Source organism: Poecilia formosa, unplaced genomic scaffold, assembly GCF_000485575.1.
Source record: "Poecilia formosa unplaced genomic scaffold, Poecilia_formosa-5.1.2 Scaffold211, whole genome shotgun sequence".
In the NCBI taxonomy this organism is placed as follows: domain Eukaryota; kingdom Metazoa; phylum Chordata; class Actinopteri; order Cyprinodontiformes; family Poeciliidae; genus Poecilia; species Poecilia formosa.
The window spans coordinates 915,826-925,162 of record NW_006800150.1 but is presented as its reverse complement, the minus strand read 5'-3'; the positions used below and the strand labels follow the sequence as shown (position 1 = coordinate 925,162).

Genomic DNA, 9,337 nt, shown 5'->3' with positions numbered 1-9,337 from the left:
TTGGTTTGTTTTTTTATTATTCTTAATGGGATAATTTGGATTTTCACACAATAAGTATGAGGGTGATTTTACTTCGTAGATAATCAGAAATTTGCCAAATGGTTGGTAAGTGGAGTGAAATGGCTTAAATCTTTTGATGGATGATTAAAAAAATATATTTTTCAGAAAGTGGCCTTAACATGAGATGTTTTCTTGCCATTTTCATTTTCTGGTCGGTGCCTTCAGAAGCTGCCAACCACCAGGTGGAGCTGTTAGGAAAAACATTCTTTGCACTGAACCTTAACCCTCCACTGCAAGAAGAAAGTCATGTTGGACACTTTGATCATTTCATTCAGACTGCTGAGATCAGAGCCTGTTAGCCCAGCAGGCATTGTACTGTCCATGCAGCTTTTCAGGGCGTAACCATTAAATAAACACAGTTGATTATTATTTTTCTTTTTTTTTAATACTGTTATTTATTTTCCTTGTGGGTGTGTCTCTGGTACTCCTGTTATAAATCTGTCTGAAAGTATAATTTCCCTTTGCCAGAAAGGTGTTTTTGATGCATTTGTGTCTGAATTGTGTCTTAAAGAAAAAAAACCTTCTAATAAAATCTTGGCAAATATCAGTGTTTGTTTCTCATATCTAGTATTTTGCTCATAAGTCTGTTAATATAAATACCAAATTTGGATTGTTAGCATCTAGACTTAAATCATATTTTATTTTTAACATATGTGCTATAATAAATGTAACACTTAATTTGCTTGTGTGCTACTGTAACATCTGAACTTGTTACCCTGCAGGGCTAAATCTTCCTTTTTCCATCTTCCATATTTTGCAAAACCCTTTCAAAATATGTGAAACATTTTCCACATTTTAACACTTTTAAGATTTAAACTTTCAACTTTGCATTAATGAATATAATAAACCAATTAAAGATGACAGAAGTAACAAGTCATGCTTAACTTCCAACTACATCACAGTAGTTTGTCTCTGGAGTATGAAAGGTATCAGATGTAGTTTAGGTTTGTGATATTTTAAATCCCTCTACTGCATAAATTAAATGGTAAATTAATGTAGTCTTTCTTTACTTAAAACATCTATTTACTAATATGTGACTTATTTTCACAGATAAATCATAGAACAGGAGCTAATTGCTCTGTAAGCATCTTGTTTCTATCAGCAATACTCATCACCCAAGGCTTAAGAGTAAAATCACCAGGAGTTTCTGGCTAAATCAAAGAATACATTTATTGAATCTCACTGTGAATATTTCAATTCCTAAATGTGACAAGCTGGTAGGGAGATACCCTAAAAGACTTTGTAATTGCAGTGAAATAAATGGTGGTTCTACAATATTCTGACTAAGAGACCAGAATACATGTGTACAACATACTTTCCATCCATCCATCCATCCATCCATCCATCCATCCATCCATCCATCCAGTGTTGGGTTAGGCAGCAGTCTAAGAAAGGAGGCTAGGCCTCCTTCCCTCTCCTCAGCTAATTCCCAAGGCGTTCCCTGACGAGCTGAGAAACATAAAGTCCCACCAGCGCACAAGTGTCAAACTCCAGTCCTCAAGGGCTGCTGTCCTGCAGTTTTTAGATGTGCTACAGGTACAAAACACTGGAATGAAATGGCTTAATTACCTCCTCCTTGTGTAGATAAGTTCTCCAGAGCCTTGCTGATGACCTAGTTATTCTATTTAGCTGTGGTGCAGGAGAGGCACATCTAAAAGTTGCAGGACAAGCAGTCCTTGAGGGCTGGAATTTGACACCCCTGCTCCAGCATGTCCTGGGTCTTCCTCTGGGTCTCCTCCAGGTGGGACGTTCCTGGAGCACCTCACCAGGGAGGCCACCCAGGAGACATCCTAACCAGGTGTCCAAGACACCTCAACTGGCTCCTCTCGATGTGAAGGAGCAGGAGCTCTACTCTGAGTAGAGTAGAGCCCCTGATCTGGATCTGGATCAGATTTGGAGGCACTGATCCTCATCCCAGCCCCTTCACACTTGGCTGCGAACTGCTCTAGCGAAACTCTAAATCATGAAGCGATGAAGCCAATAGGGCCACATCATCTGCACAGAACAAAGATGCAATCTTGATGCCACCAAAGCTTATTCCTTCAACACTTTGGGTGCATCAGTGACAAAGGGCAATATTTGGGTACTAATCTCACTGAACACTAGTCCCAACTTACTGCAAGCAATGCAGGCCAAGCTCTGACACAGGTCATACAGGGCCTAACAGCCGCGATCAAAGGGCTTGATACCCCATACTCTCAGAATAAACCCCACAGCATTCCCTGAGGGACCCAGTTAGACATCTTCTCCAGCGTCCTGCTGAGGGTCCAGTGTCCCACGGCGAAAACCACACTGCTCTTCCTGAATCAGAGGTTCATCTATCCGACAGACCCTCTTCTCCAAAATCACTGATAAACCTTAACAGCTACAGAGTGTGACCCCTCTGTAGCTGGAACGCACTCTGTAGTCCGGCTTATTGGAGGACCACCACCACTCTGGTCCGCCAATCCAGAAGAACTTCCCCCGACATCCAGACAATACTGCAGAGTCACTAAGGTGCTTTACTTGAAGGCATTGTTGAAGTCACATGTGTTGTCACTGATCAACCCCTTCATCGTGAGAATTATTTAAGTCATCGCCATCTGTGAGTCGCTTACTTACCGGAGCAACATGTGAGATGAAGCCTATCAGATGAGAGGTCAAATCTCTTTAAGAACCGACAAAGGAAGTTCCGTTGCCTTCTGCTGAGGCATTTTCTAAGTCCTGTTTGCAGGAAGTAGAACCGAGTCAGAGGTTTGTTTTGAGAGCTTGGTCACTGTATTTCTGTCTGTGATGTTGCACCTAAACATCCTTTAGTTCACAAAATTTGTGCAAAGCAAGAACCTGAGAAAAAAACCCTTGACATTAAAAACCTGTGGATTCTTTGTAATCAGAGTCATAGTAATATAAGTGGGATGAGCTCATTTAACAGTTAGCTCTCAAGAGAGGAGATAAAGACCCATTATATTGATCTTTCTGATTACCTCAGCTCCCCCTCCTCGCAGAAATAAGGTCCCACCCTTTCTCCATATAACTTAGCAGCTATTTAAAGCAGAAGCTTTGCTCGGTAAGCTGCTGCTGATCCCAGCTTGTGAAGGAACATCTTTCACTCTGACTTTCTCTTTCTGGGAGTCCAAATAAAACCTCGTCTGGCTCTATTGGCTTTTTTTTTTTTAAACAGAACTAAACCAGAGAGTCTGATAATGGGAAACCCCATCCACAATTACAGATTCACTGTATAATCCTACCTACCTCTTAAAACGTCAATAATTATGTTTTTTTTGTGCAGAAAACTGAGATCCTCTTAATGCCACTTGAGTTTGACTTCTTGAGTGTATGTTGACATAACAGAAGTATATGAGATAGTTAGTGGGGCTCTTGTGAAGGTTTCTTCTGCTTTAGTAACTTGAAGTTTGCCTCAGATGCTCCTCAACCATAACCAGTCTGAGGTTTTAGGTCAGCTTGTTTGATTGTGTAACTAGTTTAGCCCGTTCAGAACAGTACATGGTGCTTAACATAGCAGATTACAACCTACATTCATCATGGCTGAGGTTAAACTCTACAGTCCCCAACCAAGTGTGTCCTCAGGTCATGTTTCGTTATTTCACAAGTGAAAAATGAACTACAGAGAGAGGAAGGGTAAAAGGGCTTTTGTGCTTTTCCATCGTTGTTGCGAGGTAATCTCCCAGACTCTAGCCAGCAGGAAGGAAACTTCCAGCATCCCAGAAGTTAGAAGTTAGAGAAATTTGTTGGAGAAAACTAACTAGAGATTGGTGAAGCTTTTCAGTGTTTGATGACATGGAGGTGCTGTTAGCGTTGGCCCGCTGCAGCAAGAAGGGTCAGGGTTTTGAATCACTCCCACAGGTGGAGTTTGCATTTTCACCCTGTGAATACATGTGCTGTGTTCAGGTGCCCAAAATATTCCAGGATATGTCTGATAAATCACCTTTAAATTGCCGTTTGATGAGTGTTTGCATTCACGGTTATCAGTTTTGCCTGTTATTGTTGTCCTGATTGGTGAACTGCTCTGGGTGCTCCTCTCACATGTCGACCATTGAAGACAGACACTAACACACAGAAATACATTGAATTAGTGAATTATTTGGTGTTCAGAAACACTTGTGCTCAACTTTTAAAACTCTAGTCGATATCTTTCTCAGTCTGTTGATGTCAGAAACCCGTCACAGACCATCAGCTGTGCTAAAGTGATGCGCCATAAAACAAGAGGACTTAATATGGAAAACCTGGTTTTTCCAAGTTCTTACAATCATTTACAAAGGTCACGTTCCTAATAGTTTACAGTCTTTATCTGTTCAAGACAATGATGAGAATGAAGTCAAGAGCGCTCAACCCTGGCAGGGTTTCTAGTGGCAAAATATGATTAAAATATTTTGACTTTCTTCTGGGTTCAGGCCTTTGGGGGAGTTTGTTGATGCTTCCTGGCAGTCATACCAGGGATCCTGGTGTTTGACCTGCCTCTGCCAAGCAAAGGCCCCCTACAAGATGGTCCAACAACTTGAGAAGAAGAAAAGTTGAGGCTTTGTGCCACACAAGCTGGATGTCACCAACAGTTGGGGCTGCCACAATCGAGTTTTCTATTGCTTTTGGTCAAGACAATGCTCTGTAAATTGGCACCTTTGGTAAAGATATGTGAAAAGAGCTATCTGTCATTTTGGGTTTCAAAGAGATTTTCTTTTGCTTATTGTTATATCAAGTCAGTGGGAGTTGGACATGCCTCATGTGAGCACAGTTCACAACTATTGCCATATTTGCTTGTAGCTGGTCAATGATGCTGCAGTTGGTATCTGATTGATTTGTAGTCTTACACTAAAGGGCCACTTTTCTTTTAAAGAATCTGCATCAAGTTAGGCTTGTTCAACATCTTAAACACAATCACTATTATCTGGTGATTCTGTTCTGTCTGTGGAACAGTGCAACCAGTCTTTACCTTCATCAGGTTCATAAGGATAATTGAAGTTAGTTGTCCAATCCACATGTGTTTTGTGAGTTGGACACAAAAGGCTTGCAACCTGAGGGCCTGGGAGAGGAGCATGTCTGGTTGGGAAACCCCGGGGGTCTCGTCTTTGCCTTTTTGCCAATGATATGATTCTTTGGCATCTTTCAGCTCCCATAAGTCCTGGGCAATGTTTCCTAACCAGAAGATGGTGGCGCAGGAGATTGATGGACAGTCTACTTCACAGCCTCATCTGGGTTTTAGTCTTGTGAGAATTTTTAAAAAGTCAATGCAAAAACATTGATACTTGCTAAAAAGCCAACTCTTCTGCAACAGCAATAACATTTTAAGCAGTTGGTGAAGAAGAAATAAATGAGGTCCTGTGCTGGACTGGAGGCCTGCCCAGGGTGTTTCTCGCCTCTCACCCAGTGACAACAGCCACCGGCTGCCCTCCGACCCTGAAATGTTGGACGGGTCCGGACAATAACTGAAGCTCATAAAATCATTTTCTGACAATATGCAACTAATGACAGAACTTGCTGAGGTGCTGCTTATAAATGATGTTTTTAATTAGGTTATAACTGAAAATGACAAGGTCACATGGGAGTTTAAAATAATTTGCTGGTCAGATCAGAATGTGTCAGAACTGTTGTGCAACACATCATGTTGGATTGTCTGCAGGGAGCAGGTGTTGTACTCAGAGCCAATTACAGACCAGAAGGATACAAGAGGGAGGGTGATGTCACTCCCAGAAGCTTGATATTTATAGCCAACATGTAGCACAATCATGGTTCTGTCTGAATGAACACAAGCAAGGCAAAATTTTGATTTGCTTCAGAAAGAAATGTTTGGCTTTTGAAGTTCAAACTCTCCAGACCTGAGGCGTGTTCCTCAAAAGGTGTTTGGTGCAGTTTCTTTGTTTTACTTGCACCATGTCTTACTAAGATGATGTGTCACAGTTCCAAAAAGAATCAAAGTGTGTTCAACAAGGCTAGGTGCTGCTCTTGGATCAAGGATAAAGAGGAGACTGATGGTGGTTGCAGTCAAAGAGGAGGAACGCTGACGGAGGGTGTGTCTTGTTCTGAGCCGCTGTCTTTGGAGCTCCACCTCTGCTCGCAGTTGAAAATCCACGATGGATTAAGTGTTGGGACCTTCAGTTTGAGCACTTGACATTTGGGGTTGATCTGCTTTGGGAGTCAATTTACAAGAATATCATTAAAAAAAAATAAAACAAACACTGGATTTGACCGAGCAACACCTGCTGGAGTCCTTCCTGCAGACCAGGGACTATCCGAGAGTGGTAGGTGAAATGCGGTTTTTTTCTTAATTTGCAATGTTTCAGATGGTTCATTTGTTGATTTAACAAAGGGTTGCTCCTGCGTTAAAGTTATATTATGAGAAGATTTAAAAAAAAAACCTTTTTAAAAAATCCATCTACAGTTACAAAATAAAAATCATTGCACTGCAGCTTGAAATTGTGTAGAACTTTAATCATCCCAGATAAAGTTTAGAGTTTTCCAAATGTTGCTCCTGAAGAACTTCAAAACAATGCACGAATGAGCTTTAGCTCTTCTTATTCTTGCATGCAGTTAATTTTACTGATGTCTGCTCTTTGACTTTGTGCATCAGCACCAGTGAGCACAGCCTCAGGCTTATCTAAGTATATCTTCTCAGGGATTAAACTGTCTTAATGAGCTTTAACTAATGTGCAATCTACAGTTAAAGGACAGCTCTCCAGCGAAGGTTCTCAATGCAAGAAAGCTTTGTCACTTTACAAGAATAGTTGCTAATAACACGTGCAGTTTGTAACATTCTGCTATTTGCACGGTCTTAGGTTTGTTCATATGATTTTCTTTGGTGCTCCATGACCAAGGCTGCAACAGTAACCCCCCCTTCTGCTGGGTGAATCTATGAGCTGCATCTCTTACAAGGCCTCCACACCCAAAACAATAACAGTGGCTGTGTTAAAGTTAGTAACACCGCCACAAGGGTCGGAGGCTCCATGAGAAGAGATTCATGCCAAGACGCTGCCATGTTTTCCCTGATTTTTTACAGTTGTATTTTAAAATTAAGACGATAATGATGCAAGGGCCTCTCTAGCTTTAAGTTTGAGAGCGTCATGTTGACTTTTCTGAGTGGAGAACCATATGGAGACGGGGCTGTTTGCTCCTGCCCACGTTACACAACATCTGGTGAAATTCTTTAAAATTTCACCAGATGTTGATGTTGTCTCATTATGTGTAAGACGACATCGGCAGCAGTTTGTTTCTCCCCTTCGCTAGAAGACAGAGTAGCTCCTCTAAGCTCCAACAACCAGCCAGTAACGCTGTTAACTGCACTATTTTTATTTTATAAGAGTTTAAACATCTATAGATAGAGATTTGAAAATCTTTAGTTTTTGCTTTTAAAACCGCAATTCTGACAATTGTTTTCTGCTGATGTGTTCGTTAATCACAGCTAACCATAAACAGACAGCACAGTTTACTGAAGGCTGAAGGGAAGAAATTTTTATCCTTGTTGGCATCATCTCATTTGGGAACCAATCACATCACAGCAATGCTTTTAGCACAGATTTTGCTAGAAATCGCGCAGATTATGCAATTTAATGACAGATATGATCTTCGCTGTTGAGCTGCAACAACTTACAGTGATGCATTTTGCAAATCAGTGGAAATTTTGAGCTACAAATTGCACTGAAATGACAGCTCAACGTCAAACTGCTGATGACCAGGCGAGTGAAAGCAAAGGCAGATCAGTCAGTCCTGCAAAGAGATGCAGAAGAAAATGAAAACATGCACATTGTTCATATTTACCGATTCGATTCATGTTTCCTCAGAGCAATTTTTAGATATTATTCCCCTTAGCACATGTTATGTGATTCCATCAACCAGTGTCATTGCTTTGAAGTTGTTTTGTAATTTGCTTTGAACTTGTGTTTTAGTTTGTTTCACATTTGTGTTTTCTGATTGATGTGTGTTGCAGATTTCTGCCCACATCCCACTTAAGAATGAGATCTAGATCTCAGTGGGGTTTTTACCTGGTTAAATAAAGGAAATAACAAATAATAATGATAAATGTCTTTGCTTTGCAGGTAGTAATATGAGGAAGCCTTTGAATGTGCTCGATCCCGGAATAAGAGCAGAGGACCTCCAGGGTGTTTAGACCGGGGAGCAGCATGCAAACCAACCGGTGAACTGCTGCTGCCTGCCGAACCCCCACCCTCGACCTTAGGCGCCAGCATCACCAGCCCAGCTTTTTCTTTTCTTTTGGTGGCGGGAATTCCAGACACCCCAGCTCTGTCTGCCAGCCTGCACCATGGATTTCATCCTACCCATAAGAAGTCAAGAGATGATAGCTTTCTCCTGCTCCGATCCTTTCCTGGATCCCCACGGCGTCAACACCCGGTTCCACCACCAGGCCGTCAAGAGAAAGCTGCGGCCCGGACGGATTCTCGGCTTCGTCGTCAGCCTGGTGGCAGTCTGCACAGTTTGTTCACTGAGTGCCTTGTCGTTGGCCACAGCCGTGGCCACTGAGCCGAGAGAATCAGTTGCCGAGTCCCCAGCCGACGCAGCAGTGCCCCAAAGGACTCTTCTGCAGCGCCAGAACGTGTCGGCCGCCCCGGAGGACACGCCAGTGGCCATGAAGTCTTCTTCCCACCTGGATATGAACCAAGGAGACTACCCAACAGACTACTTCAGCGTGGAGGACAGGCGCCAGGGCTACGTGGTTTTTCACATGTTTGGAATGTTGTACATGTTCATAGCCTTAGCCATCGTTTGCGATGAGTTCTTTGTCCCCGCACTCACCGTCATAACAGAGAAGCTGGAGATCTCGGACGACGTGGCCGGGGCCACCTTCATGGCGGCGGGCGGCTCGGCCCCAGAGCTCTTTACCTCTGTCATAGGAGTCTTCGTCTCCCACAGCAACGTGGGTATAGGCACCATCGTGGGCTCGGCCGTGTTCAACATCCTGTTTGTGATCGGAATGTGCGCCCTTTTCTCCAAGGAGGTGCTCAACCTCACCTGGTGGCCTCTGTTCAGAGACGTCTCGTTTTACATCATCGGGCTGCTCCTGCTCATCTACTTTTTCCTGGATAACCAAATCACGGTGTCAGAAAGTATCAGTCTGTTGTTGTGCTACACCTGCTACGTGACGTTCATGAAGTACAATTCTCAGGTAGAGAACCTCATCAAATCCAGGCTGGGGAGCAACCAGGTGGACAAGCTGGAGGCCGCTCCAAAGGTGAGCCTCATCCATCCATCCATCCATCCATCCATCCATCCATCCATCCATCCATCCATCCATCCATCCATCCATCCATCCATCCATCCATCCATCCATCCA

The 9,337-nt window shown here is 42.9% G+C and overlaps 1 protein-coding gene across 1 annotated transcript in view; it reads left to right on the top strand.

Annotated features, from left to right (window-relative positions):
* The first annotated feature begins 6,101 nt into the window (after positions 1-6,101).
* The window catches only part of LOC103148740 (solute carrier family 24 member 2), a 24,584-nt gene continuing 21,348 nt past the window's right edge, over positions 6,102-9,337 (top strand). The window contains exons 1-2 of the mRNA XM_007567657.2: positions 6,102-6,293; positions 8,085-9,235. Coding sequence (XP_007567719.1) covers positions 8,309-9,235 — 927 coding nt within the window. The 5' untranslated portion in view covers positions 6,102-6,293; positions 8,085-8,308. The remainder of the gene's footprint in view (positions 6,294-8,084; positions 9,236-9,337) is intronic.